Source organism: Colossoma macropomum, unplaced genomic scaffold (genome assembly GCF_904425465.1).
Source record: "Colossoma macropomum unplaced genomic scaffold, Colossoma_macropomum, whole genome shotgun sequence".
Taxonomy (NCBI): domain Eukaryota; kingdom Metazoa; phylum Chordata; class Actinopteri; order Characiformes; family Serrasalmidae; genus Colossoma; species Colossoma macropomum.
In genome coordinates, this window is record NW_023494789.1 from 31136029 (window position 1) to 31155833 (window position 19805).

At 39.8% G+C, this 19805-nt stretch overlaps 1 protein-coding gene across 3 annotated transcripts in view; it reads left to right on the forward strand.

Annotated features, from left to right (window-relative positions):
- Nucleotides 1-19481, forward strand: part of srgap3 (SLIT-ROBO Rho GTPase activating protein 3) — a 130384-nt gene extending 110903 nt beyond the window's left edge. For all 3 annotated transcript variants that reach the window (XM_036570963.1, XM_036570964.1, XM_036570965.1), the window contains 6 exons: nt 1630-1857; nt 2215-2288; nt 8616-8796; nt 9915-10064; nt 10784-11099; nt 13379-19481. In XM_036570963.1, coding sequence (XP_036426856.1) covers nt 1630-1857; nt 2215-2288; nt 8616-8796; nt 9915-10064; nt 10784-11099; nt 13379-13813 — 1384 coding nt within the window. In that variant the 3' untranslated portion in view covers nt 13814-19481. The remainder of the gene's footprint in view (nt 1-1629; nt 1858-2214; nt 2289-8615; nt 8797-9914; nt 10065-10783; nt 11100-13378) is intronic.
- Nucleotides 19482-19805: the final 324 nt, after the last annotated feature.

Consider the following 19805-nt stretch of genomic DNA (forward strand, 5'->3'; position numbering starts at 1 on the left):
ATTTAAAATGTTCCATTCTAGAGAAACTAGCAGAGTCAGAATTGTTCACAGTGGTAGTGATCAAAGCCAGATATCTGAAGAATTTAATGCCTATTAAAGGTCTTTCAGTTATTACACGAAATAGTTATGAATATGCTGCTTGATGCCTGAGACATTGTTTTATACTAGTTTAGAGAAAACATTTTTGTCCTGAAACATATTTTTAAAATAAATTTATGATGGAGAGGTACATGCAGGGTACCTTTTGTAAGGCAAAATAGTCCCAAAAGAAGACTTATTTTTTTAGATGTATTACTATTTTGCCATCATCAACGTTACATATAAAAACTCACAAGATGTGCAGGTTTACTGGTGGTTTTGGATAATAAATAAAATGGCTAAACTTGCATTGTAGACATTGCGACCCCTGATTCCTATCACCAGCACTGTAAAGAAATGGGAGTTGGCAAGTTTCTCTACAGTGAACCATTTCACATTAAACCACTCTTAATGACTTTGGTTGCATATCAACCATTGAATTATGCAGAAAATAAGAAGACTATAGTTACTGTTATTGTTTTGCTACACATTTGATTTACATTGCATAACTATTTATATGTAAGTACATAATTACATTATTAGTTACATAAAGTACAGTTAGATTCGATTTACATTCTGTATTGACAGGCATGAGAGCACTTCTGTCTGTTTTCTATTTCGATATAGAAGAATGACAGACACACCAGGAATGCAAGGATGTTTTTACTTTCCATGAAAAAGACTGTACGCACAGTTTTTCATCAAATTCAGTCAATTAGCATATTCAATTAGCATATTACCAAGAATAACATCACAGCTGTGATTCGGTCACAGACATGATCCAAAGGCAAGTACCACAGAATTTAACATAGTCTTGCTGTCACACTCTATTTTAGAATCGGACCAAATAAGCTGCATGTCAGATATTATCTTATGGAAGTTACTTTTTGTTTAGCAACTGGTGCTCAACTGAATGATGCTGTTATTGTGATAAAATCAATATAATATCTTTTAGTTTAGAATCCATCATTTTGAGCTAAGTTCTCCAGAATTCAATGAGCTACAAGCAACAAATAATCAAACATAATGTATGAAGATCTGTTTTAAGGTGTATGTGCCACAGTCTTGGGGGGTAAATCATAATATTCTTTTGTTTAGTACAGACTATATTTTGTACTTAGAGCAGTTAGTTCGTTGAGAATGTACAGTGGTAGGCAAAAGTTTAAACACCCCTGGTCAAATTACATGTTTTGTTTTCTAAGTGAACATACGTTAAAAACATAATATGGCACTTACTGCAAATTTTACTACCCAATTTGTGTATATTTGCTTTTAACATATTGGTAAAAAAAATTAACCATAAAATAAAAAATGTGCCAGACCTTTCACACAGGCTACATTTTATGTTTTATTTTTATCCAGTATGTTGAATTCGGCAAATAATCGTCCTCTGTAGGGGATTATTTTTTATTTAGAAACATGAGAAACTTGCCATTCTTTCGTTTAGAAATGTAATTTTTTTGGAAATATGAAGATGTTTTCACAGATTCTAAGATTCCAAGACACTGAACATTTTTTCTCTCGTCTCCTTTTTCCCACCATCCAAATCAGCTTGTCCCAGTACAGCGATGAGAACATGATGGACCCCTACAACCTGGCCATCTGTTTTGGCCCCACACTGATGCCCATCCCTGATGGTCAGGACCCTGTGGCCTGCCAGGCCCACGTCAACGAGGTCATCAAGACCATCATCATCCACAATGAACTCATCTTCCCTGGCCACCGCGAGCTGGAGGGCCCTGTCTATGAGAAGTGTATGACTGGAGGAGAGGAGTACTGGTAAGAAAAGAGGACTTCCACTGAGTCTTAGACTGAATGTAGAAAACCTTGTGTTCTGTGGCACAGCATAACACAGCCTGATTGAATTTTCTGCTCCAAATGAATAGAGGGTTCATCAGTCAGGTCATGTAATGAAAATACCCAAGAAAGAAAGCCTGATGGCAATAGAAGCAGCAGAAGTTCATGCTCAGCAGAAATGATAGCGCTAGTGAGGATTTTTATTCACTGGTATTGTTGTATCTATTGCTGCGCAGTACTGTCAGTATCAGGTTTGTTGCTGTGTGTACTGCTTTTGGAGATTCCCCTTGCACTGACAGCTATGTCTCTGTGTGTGTGTTTGTCTCTGTGTATATAAAGTGACAGTCCTCACAGTGAACCAGGCACCATTGACGAGGCTGACAACGGAACTGAGCCACACACTAGCGATGACGGTACGGGGAGACACAGAGACTTGTTTGTTTATTTATACCTCCTCATTTGTTTATTTGTCCTTCCTTTTTGACATCTTTTTAATAGTCTTTAAGGGCTTTCTATAGACAGCTACATTACTACAGCACAAAGCTCAGCTGTGTTATGAGTGCAGTATTTATAGAGGGTTTAATGACTCCACTGTAGAGAAATGTTTTCCTGTTTCTAGAGGCAGAACTTATTATTGGTTAAGAGACTGTTTTGTCTTAGTTATGTAATTGTAATTGTTTTCTAAATTCCAGAGATTGTGTTTGGGGTTTTTGTGTTGAGCTGTGTGTGTGTGTGTGTGTGTGTGTGCCTGTGAGTGCGTGTGTGTTTGTGTTTTTCATTTGTGAAAGGCCTTTCCTAATTGAAATCACAGGGTGAAAGACTACCACAGCCTCCAAGTCTAATGCTTGATATATACTATTCAGTTAGATATTTGCTTTTAGTGTCACAATGGCAATGATTTATGTCAACCACCTCACAGTGTTCTTAGGAATGGGACAGCTGCTGGATTTAGTAGTATAGCACATAAAGAAACATTACAAAGATCATACAATTTTGATAATTATGACAACTGTGCTTTTTAAAACACTGTTACCTTCTTTTAAAAATAAAAAGTCATGGGTAATAGTGCACTGATAACACTTTGGAATATATGTATTCCAAAATCTAAGTATCTGTGTTTAGTCCAAGTTACACTTTGAAAAGGGAGTATTCTGAATGCAGTTACCTTTCATATTTGTAGGAGAGTACTTTTAGAATACGTACTAATCTTTAAAAGAAATACCACCCTTGCTTGTTTATTAACTGTTTTAAAATCAGCGCAAGCTGTGTTGTTCTCTAGAGAAGAAATTTAAAAAACTGAAGTTTTTGCTAAAGCCTAAGTAGACTGATAAATCAATGTGATGAGCCAGTCATTAGTCTCGGCGCTACTGAACTCTTTTTGGGGATGATCCAATTTCAGTAGTCTCCTCAGTAGCAGGCATGTTCATGAGTGGTAAGCTTTGCACCGTTGTTGTACCAGACTCGTACATGTGTTTCATGGCAAGTTACATGCATGCAGTTCACTAAGAATCACATACATATCCCCTTTATAGTCAGATTTGCAAGCTTTTGTTATTGAGATATGGAAAATTGTTTGCTTAGTTCATGAAACAGCACTGGGATAAAAAAAAAAACAGACCATCAGTAACACTTTGGAACAGAATTAAAATAAATAAAAATTGCAACAGCAGAGTTTTTCCTGTGTGCCTTATCAATTTGTATTCTAAATGTATTCTGAATGTATTCTGAATACATTACTTTTTATGTATTGTAACGGGGTATAAAACCAAAAACCAAAAAAGCTTATACCATAATAAGTAAAATAATAAAATAATAAAACCAAATAAGTTTAGACAAAATGTAAGTTATGAAACATCATCATCATCATCATCTTGAACCACTTAATCCAGAGAGGGTCACAATATCACTCGGGGGAGCAGATAATCCTGGACGACCCTGTCCCCCCGCAACTTCTTCCAGCTCATTCTGGGGAACCCCAAGCCGCTACCAGGCCAAATTGGAGATATAATCCCTCCAGCGGGTCCTAGGACAACCCCAGGGTCTCGTCCCAGTAGGCCGTGCCTGGTAAACACGCTGGGAGACATCTGTATCCTGGGGTATCCTGATCAGATGCCTGACCCACCTCAACTGGCTTCTCTCAATGCGGAGGAGTAGTGGCTCTACTCCAAGCTCCTCCCAGATGACCGAGCTCCTCACTCTGTAAAGTAGAGTGCAGACCACCACCCTGCAAAGAAAGCTAATTTCCGCCGATTGTGTTCGCGACCTCATTCATTCGGTCATTACCCAAAGATCATGACTATAGGTGAGGGTTGGGATGTAGACTGACCAGTAAACATAGAGCTTTGCCTTCTGGCTCAGCTCACTGTTCTCCACTGCAGTCCGGTACAGCGACAGCATCACTGCTGTCCCGGCCTACGGCCAATCTCACGATCCCTCTTCCCATCACTCATGAACAAGACCCCGAGATAGTTAAACAAGTTTACGTAAAATAAACTTACGAAACTTTTTACAGCAAGAAGCTACAGAACATGCCACAAAATCCAATGCAGTCAATCATCCAAGGCAATGAATTCCATTATTTTCCAGTCATACTCAGACACTGTCGTTTGTGAAGTTTTTTCCTCTGGTTACAAACAGTTTTGACATACTTTCCATTCTGCTGTTGTTGTTTTGCTGCATTATATGTATTGAGTAGGATGTCATGTTTTTGTGTGGTATCAGACCTGTAGTGTAGACGTTCTTGGGCATTGTACCCCTTCTTGATATTCAGGAAGAACAGAGATTACAAATCACTTGTCTGATGTCCCTCATAGAAACCATGAAAAAGGTCCACATAGCAGTTCATCTGGTGCTGCTCAGACTGTTTAAATACATCTGTGCAGAAAGACACAGGAGATATAAGGGAACAGTGTTTTTAATTAAAATTCTTGGTAAATTGTTAGATTTTGACACTTTGTCATAGTCCTATTCTAGCTGAGTTACAGGCTGTGAGAAATGGGTTCAGTATTGCTGTTGATGTTATTCTGTGGTCAGTGGTTTGACTGACAGATCACTCAGCCAGTCAGATTGCTGTGCTGTCAGCAGAGAGGGATCAAGGCTTCTCATTGGCTGGCAGGCGCTGAGGAGATAAAAAGGCTGATCTTAAATAGAACTTGACTGCTGAGGGCCTGGACAAGATGTGCTCAATTTCTCTTTTCTCTTTTTTCTCTGTCTCTCTCTGTCCCCCTCCCCCTCTCTCACTCTCTCTCTTTGTCTTTCTTTCTCTCTCCCACTGCTCTGAAAAGTTAATCTGTTGGCAAGATTCTTGCATAACGCTATTTCCACCATTTTTATCAATGAGTAGTTAGAGGAAAATGCCATTCTTATCTCCACCTTTTCCTCTGGAGATTCTTTTTAACCGCTCCTCATCTGCCTTTTATCTCTCTGCTCTCGTCCCCTCCTCTCTCTCACTCTGCTGCATTTGCTCAGGGTTTACAAACAGGCCTCAGGGGCTTCCACCTTCAGCTGTATTTCCTCTCTGCCCCTCCACTCAGTGACTTGTAGAGTGAAATGTATACTCAAATAAATAATAGCACAAGTGTAAGTGCTAATTAGCATTTTGCGCTAACTCTGCTGCCAGCTGAAGAGTTAGGAAATAACACTAAAAATAAACACAGTACAGTGTTTATTAGCATGGAACAAAAGAGATTTAGACCAAATACCTTCCACAGTAGTGTCCCACTAACTAATCCTTATTTCTTGCTTTGCTCATGCTGATTATCCTGTGTAGTTTTATTACAATTTCTAATTTATATTCCTGCACTCAGAGGCTTCAGAAGGCTTTATGAACTGAATCAGCTGTGTTAAAGGGCCTATAACAGATGTGTGTGTTTATGTGTCAGGAACAGTTGTAATTCCTTTTTACATGACCATTTCCCTACTTTTATTTATTGTTAGAATTAGCAGACTGTTTTTGTTACTGTGACTTTAAAAATGATATTTAGTCGTATGCAGATAAGTTAAAACATCCTCTACAGCAGCATTTCTTAATCCTACTCCTGGCAACCCACAGCACTGCAATGTTTTAAGTATTCCTCGACTCAACACACCTGATCCAGCTCATCGGCTGATTATTGAGCCTTTTATGAGCTGGATCTGGTGGGTTGGTGCAGTGAAAAGTTAAACTATGCAGCACTGAGGGTTTATTTGCTGAGTTTAACACGTTGGAAAAAAATAAAATATAAAATGTGCCATAACTTTTGCACAGGCCGTATTTCATGACAAGAAGAGCAGTCCATATCCTCCAATATAAAAAAACAGTGTTTTGTTATCAAAATAGTGCCTTTTTTGCTCATTTTCATGCACAGATTAATAAAAAATGCTACAGATGTCATGATAATAATGTATTTCCAGTTTATTGTGCTGATATTTGTTTTTTTTTCAAATCACTCTCTTTCCTCTAGTTGTTATTATTATTATTATATTATTATTATTATTATTATTGCTTATTTAGGAAATTAAATTAACAAGTATGCATGAAATCTGCCCCGGTTATTTTTTTCTACACTGCTGTGCGCCAGAATAAAAGCCCTATGCAAATAAAAAAGCACCGATATTGGATCGGTACATGGCATCGGCCAATACCCAGAGTTCAGGTATTGAAGTTGGTGTCAGAAGAGAAAACCTGGAAACCTGATCTCTGCATTAAAGACACTGAAAATGATTTAGATATACCCTGCAGACAGCAAGGGGACAAGAGAGCCCTCCACAGTTCAGTGTCAGTCAAAAGCAGACTGACACTGCAGACACTGCAGACAAAAGCTTTGAACTCCACACTTGTGTTCAGACCTGCACCTTAGGTTTACAAGCAGAGGTGCTGCCTCTCTTTCTTCACCGCCTTCATAATGTGCTGAGAAACTGCAGTTAGAACTGCATATTGAATGTATATATGTTGAATATTTTGAAATCAGATTTTAGAACGTTCCCTATCAAGCTGTCTAAATATCCAATTATCTGACTATCCAATAACATCATGTTTTAAACAATCCCAATGCTGTGGCCACTATAGGTCTGCCAAAAGACAGCAGCATAAAAGCTTATGTCCATGCCTGCTTTATCTCTGTTAAAAGCCCAGTTTTTCCAGCATGTGCACCTCAGAGAGATTATTACTCCAGTACTGCCTGCTGCCGAAGTGCACACTGAATAAAGTCTGTCTGTCTGTCTGTCTGTCTCTCCATTCTCTGTCCACTCTGTGTCTGTATGTAATTTCACCCTTGGCTAAAGCTCTTAATGGAACTGATTGGCTTTGCTGGTTGAGTTGGAGATTCCCCTCTGAGAGGCTATTTATTCTGTGCATGTGTTTAACCCCCGCTGACCTGGCTGTCTGTCCATGTCTGCCACAGGCAGAGCCGAACACTGGCCTGGTCTCTGTTCAGACTAATGACACTGAGGGGGGCTGAGGTGACAGGTTTGATAGGTTTTTGATAGAGCCTGATCTTCACTTTGCATTTTGAACAGTGTGTCTGTACAAAAAAGATATTTATTACAGCAGGAAATGGAAGCCCACCCCCTGGTGGGTAGAGTTGTGTGAGGCTTTCCGGGGCTTGTAGTCTGGCTTAAAGTCAATCTGAAATCAAAACTGACTTTTAATACCTTGTTATTTCATGTCTCTGGTTATATTAAGCATGATTCATTGTATCATGTAATACATGTTTTAAATCACTGTGCACCAGTGGGCACAGCCCACCCCCACCTGTCATCGAACGAAAAGTGCTCCACAGGCTCAGAGATCGTCTCTGATACCAGGTTCTGTTTTAAAAACTCCAGAGTATGGAAGGAAAGATTCCCCATAGTAGTGGGTCAGTATGACCAAAAATGTACATCGAGGTATAATTAAAATTAGATGCTTAAATAAACCTATTTTTGTAGGTTAACAGTGGCTTATTATTATAACGGGATGTCTCTTCACATTTGAATAAGAAACATTTTTTTACAACCAGTGAAAATCTGAACTACTAGCACCACGTGCCAGGCAAAAATAGTGCTAAATATTGTTTCACGGCTGAATTTCTGTACGACTCAAGCTCGCTTTTTATCCGCCCACATTGAGGCCCAATTCCATTTCTTCTTTTTACCTCCACCCCTTGTTTTCGAGTGTCACCCTAACCCCTTGGAACTGAGTTACAAGGGGTAGTGGTTGAAATCTTGCCCTACGAAATGGGACAACCCTCAAATTAGAACATTACTTCCTTAACAGGCCATTAGCGGTGCTCTGTAGACGACCCGGCCCGTCTTCAGTGAAAGCAGAGAAGGGAAAAGTTCAGCAACCTCACTGCTGGGCTTTAGTTACATTTAGGGAATCATATGCCGTTTTTTTTTTTCTCATAACACTCCGTTTGGAGTGAGTCTCTGAAAAACCTCTTTTTGGAGGGCCATGTAGCCCTAACACTTCACCCTACCCCTCTATCTTAACAAAAATTGGGACACCCTACCCCTAGACGTGAACAGAGGGCAGTTGGTGGTAGGAGCAGGGGGTGAAATGAGATTGGACCTTAGTTCCCAATTCATGTTGACTTTAAGAATCTGAGTGTGTGTGGGTGTGTGCATGTAAGAGTGAGTGTGTGTGTGCATGTGTGTGTTTGTGTAGCTTTCCCTTTATTTTTTGTCTTTTTTCTTTCTTTTCTGTATTTCTTAACATTCATTTTCTCTCTCTCTCTCTCTCTCTCTCTCTCTCTCTCTCTTTCTCTCTCTCTCTCTCTCAGAGGTGGAGCAGATTGAAGCCATTGCTAAGTTTGATTATGTCGGGCGGAGCCCGCGGGAGTTGTCCTTTAAGAAGGGAGCATCGCTGCTGCTGTACCACCGGGCGTCAGAGGACTGGTGGGAAGGGAGACACAACGGGGTTGACGGCCTCATACCTCACCAGTACATTGTAGTGCAGGACCTGTGAGTGCACACACACATTGACACTGCTGTGAATTTTGTGTTAAGGTCTCCAAAGAAGTGTTGTTGAGAGTCTTTTTTTAACAATAGCAGCAGACAGAGCGGTTAGACAGAGGCCTGAGCCACAAACACATAGCGAAAGAATGTGTACTATCTCTATATTAGCACCCTCGGATTCAGATCTAGTTATGTAAGAAGGCACAGCACAAAATATGCTGTGATGGAACTGCAAAATGTGCACAGTCTGTATTATCATTTCACAAACTCTGTTTTCTTAGCCAGAGTAAAACAAGATCCCTGTAGAATGTTTTGGTGGGAAAGAGCTTGACGGCTTCATTATTTCACTGCTCCTTGTGAACCGTGCACCGTGCAAGCAAACGGTTAGTTTATGATTTAACCTGCTGTCTAAGTAAAACAAACATTAAATTCAGGGATTTTATGGGTGCATATTGTGGTCGCTTTAAGGCACATTTTGCGCTGCTCCTGCCTTTGTACATACATGTGGCTTTCGGTCTCATGGTGCAGTAAACCGTGACTGCCATTAAAAATAGTTGCCCCTTAGTAAATAGTTTTAAGGATGTAAATCTTATAATGATTCTACTTAATTACAGTTTTTAGGAAATGATTAAGTGCATCATGAAACCTTAGATTGTATGATGATTGAGTAGGGTGTGATTATATTGTTTGACACGATTGATGATTATTTTTAAATATACACTTAATACACAGATGTGACGGAAACTGTTTACACAGTAGTGGAATATAGCCAGTGACAACACAACAAGCCTTTTTCTTGGCTTTCTACATTTGAAAATGGATAGTTCTTTTGATATCTTTGATATCACAAAGATTCTGGTGTCAGTAAGTCTGTAAATTTACTCTGTTGAAAAACAAATGAATTTACTGAAGAGAAACATTACTGTTTTAAGAATAAAAATGACCTTACACTGTGAAAATGTTAGTCAAGTATGTGAGTGAAATGAAGTGAGCTTTATGTTATCATTTTCAGACAGATGCACAACTAAATGAAGCTGTGAACAGATGAGACTGTACCAGCCAAAGCACCTGTCACAGTGTCACCCTGCATAACACTAAAGCTCTGTCTTCACCTCCTCTCTCAGGGATGACGCCTTTTCTGACAGTCTGAGTCAGAAAGCAGACAGTGAAGCGAGTAGTGGACCGCTGTTGGATGATAAGGCCTCGTCCAAAAACGACCTCCATTCACCGTGTGAGCAGTCGCCTGATTATAACTTCAGTGGGGTGATGGGCAGGTGAGTGCTGAAAGCGCAGATGGAAGAATAATGAGGACAAGCGCTGGTATTTACTCCCACAGAGTTTGTCATGTGTCTTTATTGACACTGAAAGTAGTTTACAAGGACAGTTTACACTGCCTATCAAAAGATTGGGAACAATTACCTTTTTCAGTAGGTTTGCAGTAACCTTCTTGTATTGTATTTTTCCCCTTGAGGTTCACTTATAACATTTGTGTAGTCTTATGTACTAAAAATGGTCACGGTTAATTCGTACACAACTATTTTTCAGTCTCTTTTTGTCCCCGTCTGTTTTTGCTAATGTGCCTTTTAAGATGACTTTGTTTAGATCTTAATGATTGAATTATAAAGATATTTTGAAAAATACAGAAATTTCTCTTTAATAAAAAAAATGAAAATTAAACATTACTCTGAGAAAAGTATTTAATTGTCAGTGTATAAAGTCAAATAATTTGTAAGAGTGCCTAAGTGCACTGTTCGTATCTAACTGGCTGCATTCTGTTTACACTGCTATGAAAATCAGTGTTGCCAATGTCGTAAACATAAGGGACATTTACTGGTCTAGAGGGTTCTTCAGCTTTCTGCGAGCTAAGTCTGGTTTCAGTATACTAGAGACTAAACTACTGAAGTGACTGAGGTGTTGTCAACATGGGTTTAACTTACTATTAGATGCTGCTGTTATTGTGCTGTGAGTAACTGTGTATTATTGTCGTTGTCAGGGTGAGGTTGCGTTCAGACGGCGCTGCTATTCCTCGCCGGCGGAGCGGTACAGAGAGCCACAGCCCTACGCGTGGCACGGACACTCCCCCTCGTGCCGCTGCCTGCCCCAGCAGCCCACACAAGGTGGCAGTGAGCAGAGGCCGAGTGGAGAGTCCTGAGAAAAGACGGCTGGGCACATTTGGCAGTGCCGGCAGCATTAATTACCCCGAGAGAAAAGCTTATCCTGAGGGCCACCCATTGAGGCCCGGATCAGGGGCCACACGCCACAGCAGCCTCGGAGACCACAAAAGCCTGGAGGCTGAGGCCTTAGCTGAGGTGCGGACCACCACTTTGTTTGTTTTTATTGCTAGAGATGTACAGACAGGTTGCAAACTGAAGGAAACACCAACATAAAGTGTCTTGCCGCACTATAACAGTCATCAGACCCTCTCATTGTAGGGGCCGAGCATTGAGGCCTGTACCGTTCTATTGATTTACACTGCACATGCTCTCACATACTAATAAAGAACATGGTGAAGGACGACTCATCTTTTCACCATCTCTGTCGATGACATTCGGCAACCCAAATGATAAAAAGAGCCATTTTGTCCTTTCAACAAAAATCAAACCACCTTGGGAGCCACAACATTTTATGTCAGTTTTATCTTGCCTGTAAATATGCCTCAATATGTGCTAATGTCCTAGTATAGACTAAAAAATCTAAACGGAAACACAGACTTACTTTGCTCTGCTGTAAGCTTTAGCTCAGCTATAGCAGCTTTTCTCACATCTCCACCAGGACACTTTTCCGCCAAAGTGGAATGGTTTCTTGTAAATGGTTTCTCAACGTTTCATTTTTTAGCTGAAGTCTTTTCATTCGTCAGCTTCTTGTTCTAATTTTCATGTTTCACCATAAATGAATGTAACTGCTGCACCATTTAAGGTAGAACGGGAGAATTTGATGAATAAGCTGGCGAATGAGAAGCTGACTTCAGCTTAGCGACTTTTTAGTGTTTGACAGTCTCTCATCGCAGACGTGGAGTGCTTATAAATGGAGCCGCAACAGGGCAGTAAAAGAGCCTCATATTGCCAACCCCTGATTTTTACACCTCTGGATTCTCAAATATGCATTAATTCCTCTTGAAACACAGCCAATTGAGCCTCAATCATGAACCCTCTTTCAAAGTGACTTATATCTTTCCATCTTGATCCGAAATCGAGGTCGCTTGGGCCTGCTCAGCATTTGATTACATGCCACAGAGCATAGGCAGGATGTTAGTTATCTGGAAGCATCTGCATTTGTTATGTTTCTGCAGGGTTTTTCTTTTAATTTGTCACCAGTTTACTGTTGATGTATAATGTTCACATTTTAAATACAGTTTCAGTGTCTTTAATATTTAGTCTTCTAAATATAAAACAATGTATGTATACTATATAGTTACTGCTGCCATGTTTCTATGTCCATCCATCATGAAACCTTTTGCCTGTTTGATCTTCTGTTAATAAGAGCTTTTTCCATTCCGACATTAGCCTAGTTTAGTAGGACCTTCTGGAAGTATTACTAAGAGAGTTCATGTGGCGATGAGCATTACTGAGAATAAGCGGCCATTGATTCATCCAGTTCATTCAGCATTAGTTTAATAGTAAAGACAGTGGCACAGGGCTCTTTTAGGTGACTCACTCCGTTTGTGATTAGCTAATGGGAGGAAAAAAAGTGATGTTAGGTTGTGGAATGGAAGCATTATATTTAAGCCAGTACAGATGTTATTTTTATGTGCATGTAATATTGTTAATTTTGGAGTTTACTATCTGATCATTCTTTCAGGCCAGAGAGGCAAGAGATGATTAAATTCTTGCTATGATGTTTAATTACTTAGATTAATAAGAGACTTAGAAGTCAGCAAGTGTGTGGTGGGGGTTGGAAGTGATATTAAATTGCCATTGTCATAGTTTAATTTGTAGTTAATTGTCAGAGCGAGAGAGAGCGAAGATGGTATTAAGAGTGAATTGGTGGTGCTGAATGTCTTGTATGTACCTTATCTCTCACTCATCACACCTGCTGTCAGAGTCAGTGTGGTATATGCTTCCAAGTGCATTTGAGTATGTGTGGCGCGTGTGTGTGCACGCATGCATGGTTTTACAACACTTATCATCATAGCTTTAATATGGCTTGTGGAGTCATAAGGCAGACCAGAGCCCATTGGTTTGAATGAGGGCAGACAAGCATTAGTTTTATAGCATATGAGGCCTGGCTGAAGCGCTGTGTAAATGTCATAGATAAAGTACAGCAGTGACATACGGGACTGAGATAAATATAAAGCAAAGACTAGCTCAGAGAAGCCCAAGCTCAGATCACAACCATAAATCTGTCCTGTGGAGTGCAGGGTACATTCAAGAAACTTAAGATTTTCAAGGAAGTAATAAGAGTCTGTTGCTGAGAATGAGCAGAAAGTCTCTGCAAGACCCATTAACTATTATCTAGATGCTTGGTCAGATCCTGCACATTCAAAAAGGGTCATTACAGTGAATTGCTATACTTATTACCATGATAATTCATGCTAGGGTTTTATTTCAGAGTGGACTGTAATGTGTTTGTAAATCTGTCTGACCTACAGGACATAGAAAAAACTATGACCACTGCTCTCCATGAGCTCCGGGAGCTAGAACGTCAGAATACAGCCAAGCAGGCTCCAGACGTAGTGCTCGACACTCTGGAACCCCTGAAGAACCCTGTGAGCTCAGAACCGGCCAGCCCTTTGCACACCATCATGATCCGTGACCCAGACGCAGCGCTGCGCCGTGGGAGCAGCTCCACCTCAGAGATGATGACCACCTTCAAACCGGCGCTCTCCGCAAGGCTGGCAGGTGCCCAGCTCAGACCTCCACCTATGAGGCCTGTGCGGCCTCCCCCGACCCAGCACCGCTCCAGCAGCTCCAGCTCGTCCGGTATGGGCAGCCCAGCAGTCACCCCCACCGAGAAGGGCTTTCCAAGCAGTTCAGCCACAGCGTCCTCCTCAAACACGGGAGATAAACAAGGAGGGAGCATGTAGCCCCACCAGAGTTGGGGTCAAAGCTGGATATATAGCTTCCAATCCTGGTGAGATTGCATCAAGCATATGAAGACCAAAAGGAGGGAAAAACGCTCCCCAGTCTTTTTTTGTTCTTATTCTAGCTTTAGATTTTTCAAATTCTGAATCAGCCTCAGAACACTCCAGAAGTGAGCCAAGGTTGCTATGGCGACAAGGCGTGTGAAGTATATCAGCTAGCGCTCTGTGAAGCATGATGAAAGGTGAGGTGGAAAGGAAGAAAGTTGGGAAAGAATAAATGTGTCTTGGTATATAGATGTGTGTACACATACAGTATACGCGTATGTAGAAGCCTGTTACACATATGTGTATATAAATATGCATACAGTATATAGTAACATTTCAGAGCTTGTTTTTTGTTCCTTCTTTTTTGTTTTTTTACCTCACATACTATTGATTGACCCTCTCTGGCAGGTCTTTTGCTTTTCACCATGGACTTACTGTAGGTAGAGCAATACTAATTCAGTTTAGCATTTGTTTCTCTCTGCACTGGTCGGCCAGAGTTGTTCAGTGATTGAGGGGGAGGAGCCCCTACTTAGTCCCTCCCCCAAAACAAGACTTTGCATTTAAAAGAAGACTGTCGCTCAAAGACTGCCCTGCCACATGGCTACTTTTGAGCTGTTGTAAATAGAGATATACTGTACTTGAACTTGTAATGCCTTTTGTTTTGTAGTATAAGGGATGTTCAGCAGCATAACAACATAGCCAAGTTGTAAACATATATGAGATGCAGAATCTGAAACCAATATACATTACAAACTAATTGTAAGAAACCTGTGGTAAAAAAGTAGTTTAACTTGTATATACTTTTTAGGTAGGTTCTTTTTTTAATTGTTAAACATGTACATTTGTGGACAGAACAGGCAAGAATGGCATTTATCCAAACAAAAACAATCACAACCAGCAAACACAGAAATAATTCATCAGTATAGGTACTTCATGTTAGCTATCTGAGCCATTAATATTAGTTCTGACTACATTCAACTTCATTCTCGTCGTTTATTTTTTAACTAAAATACTAAATGCATTCAAATGGAGTCAGTTATTCTTACATGAAAAGATTTCTTCATTCACAGATGAACTGGTATAAGCATCTTTAATTTCTTTCGGTATCTTTTGTTTCAAACATAATACAATCTCAAAGTTAGTCAAGAAACTTACAACAAAACACACTGAAAAAACAGGGCTGGGAACATTTATCAATTTGTTAAGAATTATCAATGGCAGCCATGAAATTGATAAGTAGAATTCATTATTTACATACACATTTACATACACAGCATGAGTGAGTGTCACACTAGTATGTTGCTACATGGGGAAAACAGCAGCAGAAACAGTATGTCGCATTCTTCATTAGTTTACTAATTAGTCTTCATGAGGTGTTTTCACGCTGAGTTTTACAGATTTAATGCACTAAAACCTTCACATCAAGTCCAGTGTACCTCTTATTTAACCCTGAGAAAGTTAAAAAACTAGGAAAAAAGGTAAATGACCAGTTTCTGCTCTGCAGCGGCGTCTGAGTGTGTCTGTATGTTTAGGTCTGTTTCAGCTCCAAGCTGTTAAAATGAGCAAACAAATGAGCATCCATGAGCTCTGAAACAAAAGACGACACGAGTTAATGTTTGTGTTTTCAAAACTTGATGTGGGTTTTTTTTCAATCATTTTTTGCTTTTGAAGCTTTGACTTGATGTGAAAAGGCCTTGGGCATTGCCCCCCACCCCCACCCACCCATGGCACAAATTGGAGTAAACTGTTCTATACTGAATATGTAACTGAAAAATACCCGAAGTATTTAAAATACCAAAGGTATTAAAATAGATTATATGATTAATCATATATATGATTTCATCCCAGTTTATTGATTTTTCAAAAATTGCTTTGAACCATCCATGACCATTTCTGAATAACTTACTGAGCATTCCAGCATCTGATGTCTTTTAAGCCTAGAATCAACTCTTATTCCTGCCACAGAATCAAGAAAAACTAGCCCTAGATGTACCTACTTACATACATTATCATGTTGTTAATGATATTACTCAGATATGTTAACTAGTTATCATAAATCATGAATATTCATGTCAACCATTGCTTTCTAAAGAAGCGAAAGGGCTCTACTACACTATATCTCTAGCATTTAGAATAAGTAGACATTAACTAATTAGTTCAGCTTTTGATTTGACTGTAAATCCAGGCTGCGTGGTCTCTGATGGCATTAAGAGATGCGTTCTAACCCCAGACTGAGGAATCACACGCTGTAGTAAACCAGCTCTTACTGGGAGCATCTCAGCTGCCCTCAATCTGTCATATGATTTTCAGTTCATCTTTAAACTGGTTTCCAGTCATCCCCTCCTCCCCGCTGCTCTCAAAGGGGGGAATTCCCGCTCTGGCACGAAAATTGCCCGACTGACCCACTTATCCGCTTCAGTCAATTCAGCTTTAATCTCATCTTCAGCACAGATAATCAACCACGTCTGTAGTTTTGCCTTCTTAATTGCCACCTCTTGCCTGTTCCGCTCGAATCTACAGTATGTAATTGCTTGTATAGCTGCAAAAAAGTGAAAGAAAGAAAAAAAATCTGCTGGGAAAAAAAGTACTGTTACTGCACACTTCTCTTGATTTCAAATGTGATGTGATGATGTGAGAGTCAAGCCCTTGTCTTAATGTATCAACAGCACAGACGTCTTGCCTTCTTTCTTTGTCTTGCTATTTAGGCCTTTTGTTTTTGTTTCAAACACACACACACACATCTCTGTGTGAGTCTTACCCGTTTAATGTGCCATACTTCTTTTATTTTGCACTATGTTTCATCCATATAATTGGGAATCATTCGTACCTTTTTTTACTGCTGGCATTTGTGTCAGCATTAGCACCCCGTAATTAGCTGTAGCTAGCAGCTGGCTCGCGTCTGGATGCCTCGGCCTTGCCCCCTGCATGGACTTTCATTCTGCATGTGAGGGAGACAGACATGCATGTGCTTCCATAAGCTATTACACCACCACCTGCAGTGAGACTAGTCAAAGGCGATGCGGTGGTGCATACCACACAGTTAGTGAGTCCCTCAAAGAAAAACAAACATCGCAAAGACGTGGAAATCCATCTGTCAGTATTAAAGAAGCGCTGCAGCATTTTTTTAGCCTAATTACTACCTGCTGCATGTGTACTGTATGGTCAGTTACCACAGACAGTAATTTCAGTGCATTTCTGTAAACTTTGTAAAACTCACTGACTCAATATGCACTTATAATAGAAGGCAGTGGGCGGTTGCTGAATTTCATCAATAAACATCACATGCAAAACACGTATTTGTAGGACAATTTGGTGAATTCTACAGTCAAAAGTATTTGTAAATTAAGCTGTAAATCTGTATAATTTATTCTTCCAAAGGGAAAAATTCATCAAAATTTACCAGTGTCATTGTCAGTTTCCACGGATTACTTCCTAACTACACCGGAATACTTTTTGGCTAAAATGACGTGGTGGTTTGAGTTTGTATGGTGTGATGTAGGCCTACAGTACTCGCTGAATAGAACTACTAATCACCACATCACTCGTTCTGAGACCTCCCCCTGACTGCCATTTGTCCTAATCAATGTGTCATTTGTTCCAAGACCTTCCCCTGAACTGGGATTGGTCCTAATTACCACAGTGTTTATTCTGAGGGCTTCTAGAGCTGCTGACACTGAGTTCTTTTTAAGAATACTTAAAACATCATAGTCATTGATGCTTCGATTTTGTTTAGTTCTTTCACTATTTGTTTAGTTCTTTTTCATTATTAGTTCTTTCATCATTATTATACTGCCAGTTTAAGACATCTAAGGCACTGGCATTGTTAGAGTTCAACTGTAAATTTGAATTTGCGTTATATAGTCACATCTTTAAAATATTTATTCACTGAATTCAGCAGTTGCCCAATGTGTTCTATTCTAAGTGAGCTTTGAGTCAGTGGCTCAGTTTTCTGTTCTCTTTTTTAGTACAGGGATATTTGTGAAAATATTGTCTGTGGTAATTGATGCTATGACACAAATGCAGCAGACAGATTAGGCTGAATAACATTGATGAATTCCTCTAATTCTTTTAACCCGTCCAGCCAGTTAGTGAGCGCAGCGTAATGATAAAGAGTGGGACACTCAGCTTCCAGACACTTAAAACTAGCCAGTGCTGTCTTATAGTTGCAATGTCTTCAGGCTTGACTCAGCAAAGCATCCCTGGGACAGCATTCTAGACTTATGCACACCATGATGACTACATACTATATTGAATAGTGATGTTGATTAGTTGTCTATTAGGTAGGTGCAGTTCTGTCTCTCTGACCCATGACCATCCAGCCTCAGTTTGTCTGGAAAGGCCTAAGGCTGCAGCTTCTGTCCTACACCAGTTACTGCACTGCCCTCTGGTGGACAGAAAAGGCACCGCCCATCCTCCTCATCTCATCTGCTGTTGAATGCTGGTATTTAGAGGCTTAATTATAGGGTTATTCTGAAGGCCATTGAGTTTTTTGCTGTCTGTCTCTGCAGGTTAGGACCTTTTAAAATTAGCATTAAAGAGCTGTTAGCAGTTGGAATGCATTGCCGCTGCTTTGCACAATGCACTGCATGGTCTGTGTTGAAAGCCAACAGGTTCATGGAGCCCCTTCTCTGTACCAAAACCATTAACATTGATTTTGTAGGTTTATTTTTGTAGTTTTAAGGTTTTTTCTGCCACTTTTAGTGTCATTGAATGAATTATGTTTGGACAAATCTGGTCCTGGTAGTGTCTCCAAGTATAAGCACAAACAGGAAATTGTGATTATAGATGACTGTGTGATCTTAATGTAATGAGGAAGACTTTCCTAGTTATCTTTGAGCCTTTGTGACAGTGTACGTTGACTTTTGTCAGCTGTTTTATCATCAGTGTTTTTGTGATTTATCACCTTATAATCACATAACATGTCCTGTCATGAAATCCTCACATATCAGTGATTGTTTGCTATTGTAGGAATTTTTGACCTTCTTGCTGGAGTCACGAAAGCTGCCATCCATATCAAGTGAAGTTTTTGGTAATTGCCTTCTGTTTGTTCACCTCTACATCATCTTTATCTGCATTTCCTAATTCCTTTCATTTCTCTTTCCTCTTCGATTGAGCCCAGACTGTGCTGTGTAAAAGCTGCGTTTGACTTTCTGCTCTTCTTGTAATCCTCCTACCCAAGCTAATGCATCACAGTATTTAAGGCCTAGTCAGAACTTCTATGGTACTTGCACGATTACTGATTCCTGAGGCACTTGGTGCACCCCTGTCCTTTATAGACTGTATGTGGACTGTAAATTCTGGAAGATTTTTTAGTTTGGGAACGTATGCTATAACGGGTGTGTATTGTACGTATGCTAAACTGTATGTATGCTAAGGTAACATAGGCTTTCTCCTTCTCTAGACACAACATTCATAAGAACCAGACTTGCCGTCCGTCTGTACTAGTGGGTTGTGAATATTGACATTCTGTTTTTTGCCCTCCTCTTGACACTTTTGTCTAGTGATGCTGTTTGTTAATGACTGTTTGAATGGTTGAATCCTCCCTGTGATGTAGGTTAACTGTACACCATGCCACTGTTTGGATGTGAAGAATATTCAAGTCCAAAATAAAAACAAATTAACTTTTTTGTGATCTCTTATGAAATTGTTACAATACACTCCTTTTGTACATGAACCATATTTTGAGTATTTTTGAGTATTAATAACTACATTGTGACAGCAGGGACACACAGGATCATTGATGGGTCTTAAGCTCCAGAATCTACTAGCATCAAAATGCTAATAAGTGCCCTCTTGTTGAGAATATTCAGTCTAATGAATTTGAGTAAATGACTGATAGTTAGTTAGACATTGTCTAAGACGTCCACAGTACTGAATGTGGCAATACTGGAAGTCTTATTCATACAGTCATATAATTGCATAATGTTTGCCTTAAGTCACATAACACATC